General features: G+C 45.6%; 1 protein-coding gene across 12 annotated transcripts in view; it reads left to right on the top strand.

Annotated features, from left to right (window-relative positions):
- The window catches only part of nrxn1a (neurexin 1a), a 67,345-nt gene that overhangs the window by 17,773 nt on the left and 32,999 nt on the right, over window positions 1-16,573 (top strand). For 10 of the 12 annotated variants that reach the window (XM_086016927.1, XM_086016921.1, XM_086016916.1 and 7 more), the window contains 3 exons: window positions 9,690-9,991; window positions 11,439-11,462; window positions 14,843-15,004. In XM_086016927.1, the coding sequence (XP_085873053.1) occupies window positions 9,690-9,991; window positions 11,439-11,462; window positions 14,843-15,004 (488 nt within the window). The remainder of the gene's footprint in view (window positions 1-9,689; window positions 9,992-11,438; window positions 11,463-14,842; window positions 15,005-16,573) is intronic. The other 2 variants (XM_086016919.1, XM_086016924.1) reach the window with 1 other exon arrangement.

A 16,573-nucleotide genomic window follows, 5' to 3' on the forward strand; every position in this document is an offset into this window, starting at 1 on the left:
GATTTAATCGCACAGAGCTTCGGGAAAATGCGGTGACGCGGAATGTAGCTTCAAAGTCATTCGCCAAGACGCAAACTTTACATGATCTCACGGTACAAACGGAAATCCCCCCCCCTGCCGTGATGATCATCTCGTCACAGTTGACTCGCAAATTTGTCGTACTCGCTTCGGTTCGGAGGCAAATTCGGTGATATGAAGAGCAGCGGGCGGATACGCAGGTTAACTGTTCTTTGTTCTGCCTGTCACCATACGTCGCTGCCGTAGATAGATGAACAGAGAGACATTCGCCGTAGTAGATAAAAAAAAAAAAATAGACTCGCTTAGCGCTCAGTGCTTGCCGTGAGTCGACTACTTTGCATTGTCGCGTTTTTCACGTCAACGTTGACATGACATTACTAGCGCAATTAGCATCGTTTGTTGCCGCGGAACTCAGCCAAGTCAATCCAAATGTAGCGACATCATCCCTGCGCCAAACGTATGCCACATATATGTCGCTATAATCAACTCAAGCCCTTCGGGAGGAAAATGGACGGCGGCCGCGACACGGCGTCGCGGCTAAAAATACACCGACGACGGCGCACTCGCGCGGGCGAGCGAGCGGGCGGCCGGCCGGCAGGAGGTGCGAGGGCATTCCGGTGTTAAAAGGCAGAGTGTGGACTGATGGTTGGGTGTGATTTTCGCAACTTGAGGCTGTGAAAATAAAACTGGCAAGACAGAGCGCTGCCCCCCTGCGGCCGTCGGCACCGCTGGGCTGAAATGTCCAACCCAACACGCAAACAACTTCCTGGAATGATTCTATTATTTTGATCAATTATTGATGCGCTGGGTTTTGTGGCATGCCGATCCAATTGATCCTTTCCATTATTTGACACGTCCAGCCCGTGCAGTCCACTCCATCCATCCGCTACAATTGGCCTGTATTCCCAAACATTCAAATCAGACTCGCTTTCCCCATCGCATGCTTTTTTCGTGCTGGTTAACAAAAAAAAAAAAAAAAAAATGGTATGCTAGCTTATACTATTGATAAGCCTCATGTTTGTTGTTTAAATAATTGAACCACTGAAGATACTTGAGATTTTGTTGGTGTTTTATGATCCTATTCGTTTAGCGCATCTTCGCTTTTTGCGTCAAGGCTCTTTTTTTTTTTTTTTTTGGTGCAATATTCCGATATATATATATATATATATATTCATTACGTTTCGTTTATTACGTTATCGCTTCTAGTATGTGTTCTTATCGGTTTAATATTCTGATATTTTTCTGGCCGAGTGCCATCCTTTGCAACGGTGACGATATTCTTTTCGTATCCCGTTTTTGAAACGAGCATACAAGCCTTAAGGGGCGACAGCGCCTCTGCTCATGAACGCGCGACGACATCAGAGCGCCTTCCCCATTTAGAGGCGCCGGTGGATCGACGGCAGCCATTGTGGCGCCGGGTAGCGAAAAAAAAAACAACAAAGTGTAGCGAAGCGATGGCGAGCGCAGATACGAGCGCAGATACGGCTGGAGAAGGTCGGAGACAGAAAAGGGAGACAGGAAGTGAGATAAGACTGCAGAGATTCTCTCTCCTTGGACGCGCTCGGGATTCATCGGCGATGCAGATACCTCCTCACCCAAGCTGCTGACGCACACACACACACACACACACACACACACACTCCTATTGTCTTTCACACGTTTTTTTATAGCCTCGTTGCAGGGTTTCCACTTGTTCCTCACATCCACTCACTCATGTGTCACCGCAAAGCTTTTTTTTTTTTTCTTCTTTTTTTAAACATCAATTTCACTGCATCCACACGCTCATAACAATGCCGCACTTAAGCCTTTCTGCAATTGCCGATTCACTCCAGTGCCCCATCTGGCATTTGAAGTTCATTTCTTTGCTGTTTGCCAACACGGGCGCGCGCACACACACACGCGAGCGCAACAAAAACTCAATTATTTTTTGCCGCTTGTCTGGCATTAACACAACAACTGAAATAGCCACGGCGTCCATTAAAGAGACATTTCATTACCCCCCCCCCCCCCACCTCCCGCACGCACGGAAAGAGGTTGCTTATTATTTGCGAACGAGACGGCTTCATCAAGTATGCGCGCGTGCGGTGTTGCGCAATGCATATAGCATTCCGGCTGGCGCGCGCGCGCGCATGTGTGACTAAAAAGGATGAAAGTAGCTGTGATCTTATCCCGCTTTAAGACAAACACATTGTTCCGCCCGCAGACATTGTCATGGAAACAAGCCGGTTTCCCTGGGTACCAGCGGGGATGAGGCCAAAGCGATCGACGCAACGCAGGCAGGGGGGGGAGATGAGCGCAGATAAAGAGAGCCCCCCAAAAAATACAAAATGGAGCGAGGAGTAAAAGATTTAATACGCCGCTAAATGCGCCACGTATCGGAAGAAGCCAACCTTGAAATGCACAAGAGGCTTCAAACCACTTTGTGGTAGTTCTCGGCTGATTTATGCGCCCACTGCCTTTTTATTCATTTGGCCACTGTGAGCTGCAGTCGAGAAGCCACTGTTAACTCGCCGCCACTCAATACATCTTTTCTTATTGTTTGCTAACAATAGGCGCCCGAGTGCTTCTGCGTGGCAAAAAAAAAAAAGGAGCAAATGACGCTGACCTGACCTGAAAAGGATGACAAAACTTGTTGAGCTTTGAGGTTAGACCACTCAAAGCGTTGTTTTTTTTTTTTTTTCTTCCCCCAATTTACATTTAAAAGAAAAAGAAGAAAAAATAAAAAAGGCTAAATGAATCCATCAGAATCTCAAAAGGCAAGTAAGGCGGCAAGCATTGCGATGTTGTTTCCTGGCTTGTTTTGTTTTGTCGTCTGAAAACGGTGCCACCAAAATTCATATGCCCACTCCTGCTCTTGTCTAGTTCAATCTGTGAAAATGTAAAAGCTAGCGACACAATATTTAGGTTTTTGTTGACACTAAATGCGAGCTAAAATGTGAGGAGAAAACATGATTATCGCCTGAAGAAAGTCATACACAATCTATATCCACCAGCCGGACGCCACACTCGTCTTTGTGCCTCATCTTATCCGTGTACTCCCTTGACGTACATTTTGCGTTCGGATTGAGACACCGCATGACCGAAATGCCTTGACAGGATGCATTTCAGTGAAATGTAGGGTAAGACTGTGAGAAAAACATGTAGTTGGACTTTAAAATGTCGTTGACGACAAGTTGGGAGGCTAAAAAGGTGTCTTGGAACAATATTTTGCTCAAATAGAACACATTTGAATTTCATTATCAAGTATCGGCACTTGGTATCGAGTGTTCGGTATCCGAGTCCTCTGTCTGGTCTCTGTGTGGCCCGCCAGCCAAACCTCATCAGCCGTAGGGCACCAATCAAAGGAGCGTTTCTGTGCTGTTAATCCAAGGGACAGGAAATAAATTCATTTTCTAGTAGCTCGATGACGAAGTTAACTTTGTCTGCATTTCCACATCTAATTTTGAAAACACTTTCCGGTTTAAATTATGGCTGACGTTCCATCTCGCTTGAAAGCAATTTCCCTCGCGTAAACATCTCCTTTTCGACCGACACGGCAACACATCCGAAGTGCGCAGAATGCTCACGGAAGCCATTTTGCCCGTTTGCCCGCCGGCTCTGGCCGGGTCAAACCACAAAGAGTTTGGCGACGTGACGTCATTGTCAAATCTTGTGTGCCACGCGAAAACGCATCCAAATAAGTCCACCTGGAAATTCACAAGAAGCTCCAAAGCGCTTCCTTGTTTCTCGCAACTGATTTGACATGCCACTGCCTTTTCTTTTTTTTTTTTTTTTTTTTTTCCCCCCCAATTTCATTTGGTCACCTTGCGGCGCAATCAAGGAAGCCAACATTACCCAGGGAATCGATACACGGACTCCTGACGGCGGCCATTTTAATCAGCGCTAATCAGCGTCACTCACTTCCATCGCCCGCCGACAAAACGAGTCACCTTGGCCATGACAACAAAAAAGCAGATATTAGTCACTTTGTGCTCGAATAGTTTTGTCTTACAGCCGCAGCACATTCGACCGGCATCACCAAATGAATGCTGTGCTTTTACTTTGGAGTTTTGTGGCTTTTTATTTATTTATTCTTTTTTTTTTTTAAAGTGAGCCTCTTCGGAAGTCTGCGTGTAATTCAGACGCCCAGCCGCAAAGGTTTGGAATTGCCTGTAGATGCCACAAGATGGCAGCAAAGCATCTTTTTCCTCTTAGACGAGGCTATGGCCTGGCTAAAAAAAAAAACTCAATACAGTACAAACTGCATTGCATGTATTTCTTAAAGTGTTGTTTTGCAGTGAAGGGCTTTTAAGAAAAGAACCTCAACATCATTATTTGGGCGGCGAGTGTGCTATCTTAAAATGAATGGCAGCTAAAGTCTTTTTAAAAATGTTCTTTTCTTTTTTTTTTTTCCATCTTTCAATACAAAGATAGTCGGCGACAGCCAATCTGTCCAGCGTCATGGCGACAAGCAATATCCTCCCGCGCGGCGCGCTAGCCGTCGTCCTTCTCGGCGAGCAGATGCCAATGAGTGACTTCTGACAGCGTCGATTTAAAAAAAAAATTTTTTTTATGTCTTTGTTGTTTTCTTTCTTTTTTTTTTTTTTTTGTGTTAACAGTTGAACTGCAACGCATGCGTTTGCATACATTTGCATACATTTGCAAGCCTTTTGCTCGTATATCTGTTTGCGCTAGTTAAGCGCGTAGTTAATCCACCTGCCGGTTATTAAAGAAGGGACGCCTTCGACAGTGTGTGTTTGCGCCCGTGTGTTTGTGTGTCGGCGGCTGATAGCAGAACTGCATCGTGGGCTAAAAACGAGCGCGGGGAGGGGGGGGGGGGAGGGGTTGTTTGGGGGGGCGGATTGCAGCGCGCTATCTCCAGAATGACAGGGGCGCTATGATTGAAGCTCGCCACGCTGGGATTTACTGTAGATGGAGCAGCGTGTTTTTTTTTCTTCCCCCCCCTCTCCCTCCTTCACCTCTCCATCCATCCTCCCTTTTCCCTCCATTTTGTTTGCTGGCCCGCTGTCTTATTAAAGCACCCCCTCCCCGCCATCAGGTGCGGCGTAATGTGCGCTCCCCTGATGTGCGCCCAGCCGCCTCCGTCCGCCATTTTGATTCAGTACAGCTGTCCGTGATCATGTGCGCCTCACTCAATCACGCTTTCTCTCTCTCTCTCCCCGCCCCCCCCCCCCCCCCCCCGACCCCAAAGAAAAACCACGATCACCCGGGTTGCCGTGGAAACCGGGAGAAATTAGAACAAGACAAAGACGTACATGGAACAGTACAACGCGGCCAAGTTAGTTGGCTTAACAAGTTCAGGGATGCCCGCGTTTTGCAAAGAGCTGTTGAATTTCTGAAAAGTTTCTGGTAAATGTCCTTGAAATGGTAAACTGGGCAATTTTGAAAGTACAATAATCCCTCATTTAGATGAAATCTGTGGAGTTGTGACTATTTATAATCCTGTATACTGTATGCAGATAATACCACAATATATGCATGTGAGATGCATGGCATCCTCACAGTACTGTCGAATCTGTGACTGAATGCGTCTGACTTTAGAAGGCGGGGCCCGGTAGGGTCGCATGTGGCTTCCGCAAGTCTGTGTGAGTGTCCGAACGTGAGCCGTGGCTAACAGCAGCATGTGCGTGAGTGTGCGCTTTGTGTTGATTGTTCTCCTGGCATTCACTAAACTGCAAAAAAAAAAAAAAAAGAAAAGTGCTTCGGTGATACATTGAGTCAGCGAGTAAAAATAGTCAAGAAAAGAAAACATGAAAAGTGATTGCTTAATTTAAAAAAAATCTGAGAAACGCTGTATATGGTTTGATTTCCTCCACTGCGCGTCTTCTCTTCAATATATTTTTAGTAGAGCTGTCCATGATAATGTGCGCTTCACTCAATCAGCCTCTCTTTGTCTCCCGCTCTCAATGAGAGGGGGGGGAAAAAAAAAACACCCAGTTGCCATGGAAACGGTGAGAAATTAGCAGGTGGAAAAGATGTACGAGATAGAAAGCGGACAGTTACTCAGCCCGTTAATTTCCGGGATGTACATTTATGGCTTGATTTACTCGGCTGAACTCGGAGATTTGTTTATAGTTGCCTTCATACATCTTTAAAGATGAAAAAAAACAACAACAACAACTGAGAACTCTGTTTTGGACATATAGCGTTAAATTGTTTTCCTTCGTTTCGTTTTTTGTGTTTTTTACTGTGGTGTGTTATATTTACAGGACTCATCATGAATGCATTTATTTTCCCTTTAGCGGGACTTGGAGTGACTTTGTTAAGCTGGAAATTCAAACCTCATACTTTGATTGATTTCGGCCCTGTTAATGGAATGACTGAATCGAACATGGCTGTTGATGCTTTATGATCCTCTCTATTTTTAAGATCTTTTCTGCCATCCTGTTGCAATTAATTACAAACCCTCTACGGTTGGGCGATAATTATTTGCGCGTTTTTGCTCATCACGGCAGGGCTCGTCCCTTTGTATCCCCCCAGCGAATGGCGCTTGTACACAAATCAGCGCAAGTAGCTGTTGCGGCACGCCGCCTTTTTTCATGGCAAATCCTGGAAAAAAAAAAGTTGCTGAAACGTTCCTCCCTCGCTTGGACGGCGGATGTAAAACGGCAATTTAGCTGGGCCCATCTGTCCAGGACACGCTTGTGATTGGAGCTCATTTGGGAGAATGCCTCCGTCGGAGTTGGTCGAAAGCGCTGCAATTGCTTCAAAATGGCTGCTTCAGACCCAAATGGCTGACTTGCTGTTGAATTTCCTGCAAGGCTCCTTGACACATGGACATGCCCGCTCCATTAGGTTGTTTTTTTTTTGTTTGTTTTTTTCTTTAAATTGGTCTACCATTCCTTGTAAGGTCCTTTTTCCTTCCCACGTGTTGTGTGTGTGACTGCGTTCGCACCAAAGCTCATACTGACTCACTCGATTAATCCGAGATGATCCACTCACAGTGAGCACGTCAGGTGTGCCAAATATGACGGTGTGTGTGTACACGTATGCTGTTCCATATGCTGCATACGCGCTCTGGTGTGAGGATTTGCAACGGGAAGAGGAAGCGTGAGCGTTTCGGGGTCAGCGATCGCGAGGGCTGCTTTACGCGCACCGCCGTCCGCGTGTGTAAATTACAGCGGAGAGGCGCAAACCTGACGACACTTGTGTCTATTACAGTGCCTGTGTTTGTGCCACTCTCCTTGTGTGTGTGTGTGTGTGTGTGTGTAATATTTACAGACACTTGGAAAAAAACTGGACTTGCTCACTGAGAAACGTCAAATAATCTGTGATTGCCCCCCTCCACCTTTAATATGCGATCACTATGTTCAAGGTCGCATAAAAGAGAATTGTTGTCTTTTCCACAGAAATCGGCCAATCGATCGGAGCACCATGCACGACAATGTAAATGTCAGCAACGGATAAATAAACCGCACGTGTCCACATACATAGTTGTCTTGCGCACACGCGCGCGCGCACACAAAGGAGTTAATTGCACATTGCCAGCGGGTAATCACACAGTGCGACACTTTGCCACTTCATCTTTTTCTTCTTCTTCACGTAAAAGCAAGACAATTTGCTATAATTGCTCTCTGAATTGTGACATATTCTCACTGGCGCCCCCTCGCTTCAGCCTCCCCCCCGCCCCCCCGTCATTATTCTGTCCATTCTCCTCACAGGAGCGCGGCCCCATTTCCATTCGGGCGCTCTTCTCCGGCTCAGCCGTAACAAGCTATTACACTTCACTCGCTTTATTACGCGGCCGCCACTCCTCTCGTCCTCTTAGCCTGGCCCGACCCCTTCGCAAGATGGCGGCGGCGCGGGAAAACACGCCGGCCCCGCTTGCGTATGCAACGCGGCCGTGACTTTATGCGCGTGCGCGCGTGTAGATGAGAGGCCCGAGAGCTTAAGGATGATGGATTGCCAAACCTTGGGCTAATGTCCTTGCGGGTCACCAATGGCGTGCCAGGCAAGCCGCCATTGGTCGCCTCCTCGTGGTGGGGAATTCTAATTGGCAGCTGGTGCCGCGCTTGGCCACCGTTCTCCATCTTTGCGGCGGTTGATGAGCGGTAATGGGGAAAGTCTCGCATCAGCATTTTTTTTTTTGTTAGAATTGAAGGTGCATATCGTGATGTTCATTTTAGAATGTTTGATTTGAGAGAGCTTTATTTTCATAAACTAGGATTTATTTCTTCAATCTATGGAAAATTAAAGACTATTTTTTTAAAAATTAACTATTTTTTCCATGGGATTTTTTTCTTTCTTTTACATTTTTTTAATCACTTCAAATATTAGGATTTTTTTCCTTAGATTTATATATATATAAAATATATATTTAGGAATTGGGATTTTTTTTCTTTGTTTTTGGTCAGAATAAAAAAAGATACCAAGTTTATTTTTTCCAATATCTTAAAAAGATGTATTTTTGATTTGGATTTTTTTCTTCAATTAAAAAACAACAACACACATTTTCCAATACTTTTCATTGCATCTGAAAACTGCATCTTACATATTTATGAAAAGAGATAATTTAAAAAAATGTCCTTTTACAAACTGGGATTTTTTGGGGAAGTTTCTGTTCTGAAGGAGATATAATGTTTAATATTACCTTATAATACCTATTTGGTATTTTAAAAATGGTCATTTTCTTTTGATGGACATGTTGCGGCGTCAAACGCGCGCGCAGTTGTTCTGCCAGCGAAGAGGTGGCGGGCCCGGCTGTCGTAACGATTTAGGAAGGCAATCGCGACTCATCTGACGCTGGCGTCCCGTTTGGCGTAAGCCGCAAGCCGCAAACCCACACGAGTGATCAAAGCGTGTTTACGCCGTGCACTGCTACAATTAGCGCCATAGCAGCAAGTGTATGTATGTGTGTGCGTGTGTGGGGTTGTTGTTGTTGTTTTTTTTATTCGTCAGTGCGGATTTGCTTGACAATAACAAACATTGGGAGTTTCTTAAAGAATATTTTCCCAGCTTTGTTTTCCTCGGCTGGTTGTGATCAACACCCACCATTTTGTCATCCCGGGGCAGAACGCGTAGGGGGGAGGCGACGCGGCCCGGGAAATGTACTAATCACTATCATTATCTTGTCGTTTTCAATTTGTCTTCTTTTTTTTTTTTTTTTTTTTTTAATTCTTTTAAAACATTTTTTAGACAGCACAAATTAGCACTCAACGAGCAAGCCACCCATCTTTTAACCTACCGCCTGAGCAAATACAAAACAAAGATTCTACCCTATGCACCCCGCAAAATACGCGTCCATGTGTAAGTATTTGAATTTCCGTTTCTAAAACTACACCTAAAACAAAGAGAATTACAGTGTGGATCTCAAACCAAAGCACCTAACTTTGCCTTAGGAAAGTCAGCTTAATGCTAATACATTATGCGAAACCCCATTGACAAGCTAAGGAAACTAGCATTGATGTTGCAGCAAATATAACACTTTTAACAATGGATCTTTAGACACAAATAAATCATGTAGACAACCAATTTAACAATACTCTCAGACATATTCTTTATCCTCTGTAGAAAAAACCCCCCTAAACTTTACTGTAGCTTAGTTAGCGACGGTGTTCTTCCTGTTACTTCATTAGATCGAGAGGAGAAAGATCCCAGGGTTATGTCAAGAAAAACAAAAAGCTAAATATCCCAATGATACAGAGTATTTTTTTTTCCACTTCTCGCGACAGCACGCGAGGAGTACGTGGCCACCTTCAAGGGCTCCGAGTTCTTCTGCTACGACCTGTCGCCCAACCCCATCCAGTCGAGCAGCGACGAGATCACGCTGTCCTTCAAGACGCTGCAGCGCAACGGGCTGATGCTGCACACGGGCAAGTCGGCCGACTACGTCAACCTGGCGCTGAAGAACGGCGCCGTGTCGCTGGTCATCAACCTGGGCTCGGGCGCCTTCGAGGCCCTGGTGGAGCCCGTCAACGGCAAGTTCAACGACAACGCCTGGCACGACGTCAAGGTCACCCGCAACCTCAGACAGGTAAAGGCGCAGCCCCGCCGTGCGCGCGCTTCCTAACGCCAAACCGGAGCGCTGGCACGGCGCCGAACTCCGCATTGCTGAATTGATTGTTCGGGATTCTGCCAATTGTGTGGAATTGGTCGTTGATTAGCAATTGGTTCGATTGCGAGTGAGTTTTGCCAGGCTAAGTGAAGCTACAATAGGAAATTAGACAATAAGATCATTTTAACAATACAATTTTAACATTTATTTTGATCATACACTAAGTTCTGTAAAAAAAAATAAGTGTTGCAAAACGATCAATTTTACGTAAGTGTGTTGTTTTATTCTATAAATGTCTACCAGCATAAGTCCTAAAATTTCTAACACTAATATTGTCCAAAAATGTATAGAATTTTTCATTTATGGTGTATTTTATTATTTAGTAGGAGCCTTTTTTTAAATTCTGCTTTGTTTCGAGGACAAATTTCAAAATAGTTGTTTTAGTTGTTTCAAAATGTTAAATATTTTTAAGTGATTGATTTTCCTTTATTTTAAAAAAGATATAATATTTGAATATATCTTTTGTGTGTAATAAACATTTTTTAATTGTTAAATATTTGCTAAATTGATTTTTTTGCATCTTATAAAATGTATATAATCTGTAAATATATATATTTCATTTAATAGATTTAATTTCTTAAAGTTTTCAGGATTCTTTATTTTCATTCTTGTTTGATTCTTAACATTTTAATTTGAAAGAAAATGTAACATTTGTAACATTTTCTTTAAAAAGTTATACTTTTGCAATTGGGATTTTTTTTTTTTCATTCACTTAAAAAAAAATCTTTTAAATGTTATTCAAATTAAGTGTCACAGGCTTCTTTATTTCTGGTGCCTAATGTACATAAATCCACCACGCAAAGCAAAAAAAAATGTCCAAATTGAGACATGTCGTGGCTTCACTTGAAGACTGAACGGCAGCATTCACGAAGTAATCCCAAAGCGACGTAATTTGCGCTACAAACGTCCAACATGGTATTTCCGTGCATTTGACTTTGGAGCGCCACGGCGAGTGCTGCCTGCCGCCGGGGACTCGGAGGCCCGACAAGGAGCCGCTAACGCTCGCGTCGAAGCTCCGCTAAGTAGTCGGCGCTCCGCGCTGTCAATGTGTTGTTGTTAGTTTGCAGCCGTCCAGCAACTCTCATAGGTGAGTGCTTCTTCTCATCCAAGTCAGTGAGTGAGTGACAACTTCTACTACGAACGTGGTGTGACTACTAACTTGTTACTAACCTGCCAGCGGAACTAACTAACACCATCCATGGAATGATTCATACTACTAACCTAACCTGTGCCCTTCTCCTAGCGAAAAGCACTCCTCAGCAGAGGGCCTTCTTTTTCTAGCTTTTTCCTTTTAATTTTCTTTGTCCAATTCCTTCTGTTCACAGTTTTTGATTTGCTTTCCTTTCTTCCCCCCTCTCCTACAAAGCACTCAGGCATTGGACACGCTATGGTAAACAAACTCCATTGTTCGGTAGATACCATTCTAATTGTTTCTTAGTTTGGCTTTTGCCCCCCCGTGTCTTATTTCCTTTTTACAACAACAAAAAGAGTAAGCAATAAAAGGATAAGTGCGGTTGTTACATTTTTTTTTTTTTTTTGATAGCTTAAAAAAAAAAAAAACAATCTCTTCCTCACCCAGCCCTCGCCCCCCCCACCCCACTTTTTTTCTTTATTCCCCCTTTCTCTTCCCTTGCTTTTTCCCACCTCATGACTTCTGATTGGCTCGTGCATCACCCCGCATGCCAGCGTCCCGCCTCCTCCTTTGCATGCACAAAAACTGACTCCCCACTTTGCTATTTATTTTACGGCCCAAGCACTAGGTGGTGTGAAGCCCTCCTGGAATGCTTCCCTTGAATATTATACTTCCAATAGCCTTGTGGGGGCGGGCTCAACGTGGCCAAAATGTCATCAATTTTTGCAAATATTCCGTAAAAGTACGAATTTCGCGGTAGGCCTCCCCTTCCGGGGTCCCCCCCGCTGAAAGTTCAGGGGAAAAAAAAGAATCAACCCCTGTCATGCAATTAATTGGATAGGCATTTTGGGCAAATTCCAGAGCTTGTGTTTGACAAACCTCTACTGTGGAATTTGCCCAAATGAGCCCCAATCCCAATTGGGAGCAAGCAGTTAACCTTGACGCAAGGTCCCGTGGCCAAAATCGAATAGAAAGTCAGCCATTTTTGATGAAGGCAGCCATTTTGGGCAAATTCCAGTGTTCGTGTTTTGACGAACTGCCGCAAGGGATTCGCCCAAATCGGCCGCGGATTGGAAGCAGTTAACCTTCAAAGTTTGAGAGAGAAAATCAGCCCCAGACACCAGTTTCCTCAAGACACAAATTGTGTGCTCATGTCAATCCCAACCAAAATTGAACAGTCGGCCATTTTAGGTTGAAGCAGACCTTTTGGCAGAATTCCAAGGCTCGTATTTTGCCAAATTACTACTAAGGAATTCACCAAAATGAGCCACAACTCCATTTTGAAGCAGGTATCCAAAAAAGATGGGCCGGAGCTAAATTGTGAAGTTTTTTTTGCCCTAAGCCATCTAGCGTGGAAAAGAGTATGACGTCAAAGTTTGACGATGATTTTGCCCCGTGAGAAATGAGATGCGAGGGCCCGTTCGTCGCCGCTTGTAGCTTGAATTATTTTTGTTTTCCCGTCTTCCCAGCTGCCGCTGCATGCTCTTCCCCGTCATCCCATCGTTCTCTTTGCGCATGTGGAATGAGCACCCCGCGCTGCATGTTTTACATCTACTTGCGGAATGAGCTGTGACCCATCTAACACGTGTAAGTAAGTGTGTGTATTAATCAATAAGTGCGTGCTCGTCGTCAGGGTGTCATCTGAGCTGAGAAAAAAAACAAAAAAAAAAACACCCCACCCCCAAGATGGCAAACCCCCACTAACAACATCATCGCAACTAACAACACACTAACACCATCGCAGCTTACTAACATCATCAAGCCTGACCTCAGTACCTCGACACTACTAACTAGCACCAAGAAGCCGGCAGGCTCTACTAACACCTTCCTCCCGCTACTGGAAACAAACAGTAAGAATCCTGACAACGCCCTTCAAGTGACGGGATTGGAGCCTGTTGGATGGCAAAATGGACTGCTTTGTGTGTTGAGCCAGGCGGGCTGCTAAAAGTCGTCTGGGCTGGGCGAGTAAATCAACTCGGCGACGGGGCAAAGAGCTTCGAATGCAAAGGTGGAGTCAGCGTTTGTAGGGCAATCTTCCGTGACACCGTTTGCTCAGGCATCGGATGACAAAGCGACCCTGGTAGTGGACGTGAATATCTGTCGTAGCGCAAAATGCGTTCTCAGCCCCAAGATCGAAAAAAGGTACAAAGGCGTTGGTTTCGTCCAGTAGCGTGTCCTGGTGAGCGTCTGCAAGTTTAGCGTTGTCGGGGGTTGCCTGTCTCAACTGGGCTCACCGTGGATTGACTTATAGGAATCCTCCTCCCGACACCAGTTTCCTCACGGAGGAGTCTTGCCACAGATAGATTAGTCTCTTGGGTTGAAAAACCCTTGAGCGCGGCAGGCTCGCCACATCTTTCCATCGGGACTAACCATCCCATTTGGCAGGAGTATCGGTTTGAAAAACCTTGACCGCAGCAGCTGAGACAGGCTACCACCCACTTGTGTAGTGGTACTCTATCACAGATTAGCTCCCCACATCTGAGACAAATTGTTGCCAAACTCTGAAAGAAGAGGAATACCATCAACCCGGATGCCTGCTGTGTTGAAAAACCTGCCACGGGATTAAGAGCCGGGCTACTTGGCATGGTACCAAGATCACTCAGAACGCATCCCCCTTCTGGAGGTCGGACGGCATCCTACTTCTGACAACCCGGTTTTGTTGGCTTGAAGAACCTCTAGACTGACACAAACTCTTTGGTGCCATTGCATCTCACGATTTCCCAGGACCTGGAACCTTGGTTTGGAGAGGGTCTCTTGGGTGAAGGAACTTGTCAAAGGAGCCCGAATCCAGATTTCATCCTGGGTCTGTTGGGTTGACAAAGCTGTACTCGGACCGCCACACCGAGAGTCTGACTCTTTGGAATGGTTGGAGCTCTGTCTCACTCATTACCTTCGCCTTCCGGAGGCGGGCACGTGTCGTTGCTATTCTGACACGTATTTATCGCCAAAGTCAGAGGAAGAGCAGCCCTTAACCCAAATTAGAACCTAATTCTATCGGGTTGAAAAATATGTCCGCCATTCCGCCTGACTCTGAGTCATGGTAACTTTCTTAGCCTTCCAGAGTGTAGCCTATGTCGGTTTACCAAGCTACGTGTAACACTGAACTCCAGATCCAAAAACCAGATTTTATCTTGGGTCACTGGGTTGAATTTGTCCCCAAACCCAGAAGGAAGTTCCCTGAACTCTGACTTGAAGGCCCATCTACTGGGTTGGGTCGAGGGTGGACGCTGACCTTTGGGTGCTTTGAACTGCCATCTTTAAAACCAAGACCTCTGACACCAGTAACCTGGAAACTGACCGCGACGCCACCGAGCCCAGATATTTGCCATGGTAGCCAGAACTGTCTGCAACACATTCCCTCCACCAGCTAGCGCGAGGTTTCCTTCCAACCTGGCCTTGCGCGGATGGCTTCTTCTTTTTCTTCTTCTTCTTCTTCTTCTTCTTCTGACACACAGCCCTACATCGAACGCAGAAACACACACAGTTGCCCAAACCAATCAGGCCATCTCCCCGCCACATACACATTTGGTTGCCAGAGTAACGGGGGCTAATTTGGCTGGTCTGCACCTAGCTAGCGCCTAGCGCCGCCTTTGGCTGTGAGTATATAGCGTGTCCTTTCCCTGTGCTTTGTTGTGTAGGTGACCATCTCGGTGGACGGCATCCTGACCACCACGGGCTACACCCAGGAGGACTACACCATGCTGGGCTCCGACGACTTCTTCTACGTGGGCGGGAGCCCCAGCACGGCTGACCTGCCCGGATCTCCAGTCAGCAACAACTTCATGGGCTGTTTGAAAGAGGTGGGGAGCGAGCGCCTTGCCTTGCTATATCAACAGCGCAAATAAGGAAGACGGCTCTTTCTTTTGGGAATCTGTCTTGCTTAATGTCTTACTTGAGGTTTCGGCTTTTATCTTCAAACGTGTCTAATGTCTTTTAAAACAAATGTCTGGCTTGACTTCAAACAATGCACGCAACCTAAATGATATATTTGTATGCTCCGTCGCTCAGTTACATCTTCCGTCTGACTGATTCAGTCGCTTACGATAGATTCGGCGTCCCTCGGCGGGACTAATCCTGTCGCAAATCTCTTTGACTTACATTCCTCATGCAGCCGCACGTCGCGTGCGCCGCCGTGAAATTGAAAAATAACCACCGACGTCCATGTAAAAACCTTTTCCGCAATCATCTTTCAACGATTTCAAGTGCATCGCAGTTCCTTTCTGTTGGATGACGTCAAGGCTTCAGTTTTCCCAACTGAATGCGCAATTCAAATTCAATTAAGCCTACTTGTATTCATTCCTGATCCTGGATGGCACACATTTAAAAAAAAAAAAAAAAAAATCAATTAATCATTGGGTAGTTATGGCTAGAAAAATGACATTTCCTCCCATGTCCGATAATGTTGACTGCAAATGGTCATTACAGTGACGTGTGCTTGCATATCTTTTCCTCATATTTTACCAACATTCTCTTCATAGGAAAAAAAAAAAAAAAAAGCACGTGCACAAACAGAGACGCTTCCAACTGGCAGATTCTCACCGAAAGTCCCAGACACCTTGCCAACATCAGAGAGAATTGCTGATGTGGATCGTCGTTGAGGGACTAGCCGCTTGCTAATTAGCCGGGTTGCGACGCACGTTATTCTTATGCGCAACCCGCGCCGAGGAGACGTAAATACGAAGCGTGCGTGTGTCGTCTTTCATTCACGCAGCAAGCAAGCGTCGTAAACAAACCAGATGACAGATGACGTGCCAAACAGAGAGTTGTACGTATCCATTAAGATGGATCCCGTTTAAAGCGGGCCTGCCTGCGCTGGCACATTTCCATATTTAATAGCGCCAACGCCGTCATCGCTCGTGCAAGCGCCTGAAGACGTGTGCCACGTATATTCTGTTTGAATTGTTTTGATTTGGTTTTATCTTTTTACATAATGTCTATTCCAATTCGTCTTATTTTATTTCGTATTATTTAGTTGACTTGCATTTGCCTGCGTGTGTTTGGATGTAAAATTTACAGTGAATGCTTTGCATCGTTTTATCTAACGTGCTTGACTAATACATGCCGTGGCCAACGGGTAGGAACGTGTCAAAGGAAGGGGGCAAAGGCCCCCCGAGCCGAAGGCGGCGGGGTGGGGGGTAGGGTGGGTGCCCCTTCGGGTTAATAAAGCCGAGCCTGTGTACGCGCCGGTGGCATCAGAATGCTCGGCACAAGCGCCGTCTTCTGCTGCTCACTCAGAGAGAAAGAACGCAAGCCACCGGCCCGGCCCGGCTCGGCTCGCTCCTCTCAAAATAGTCACCAGACCACAATACGTGAAAATAATTCAACCACACTTTTTTTCTCTCCACTATTGATGCGCTTTTGTCAACAAC

The sequence above is a fragment of the Filicampus tigris genome, chromosome 19 (assembly GCF_054856515.1).
Source record: "Filicampus tigris isolate MCC_2025a chromosome 19, RoL_Ftig_1.0, whole genome shotgun sequence".
Lineage (NCBI taxonomy): Eukaryota > Metazoa > Chordata > Actinopteri > Syngnathiformes > Syngnathidae > Filicampus > Filicampus tigris.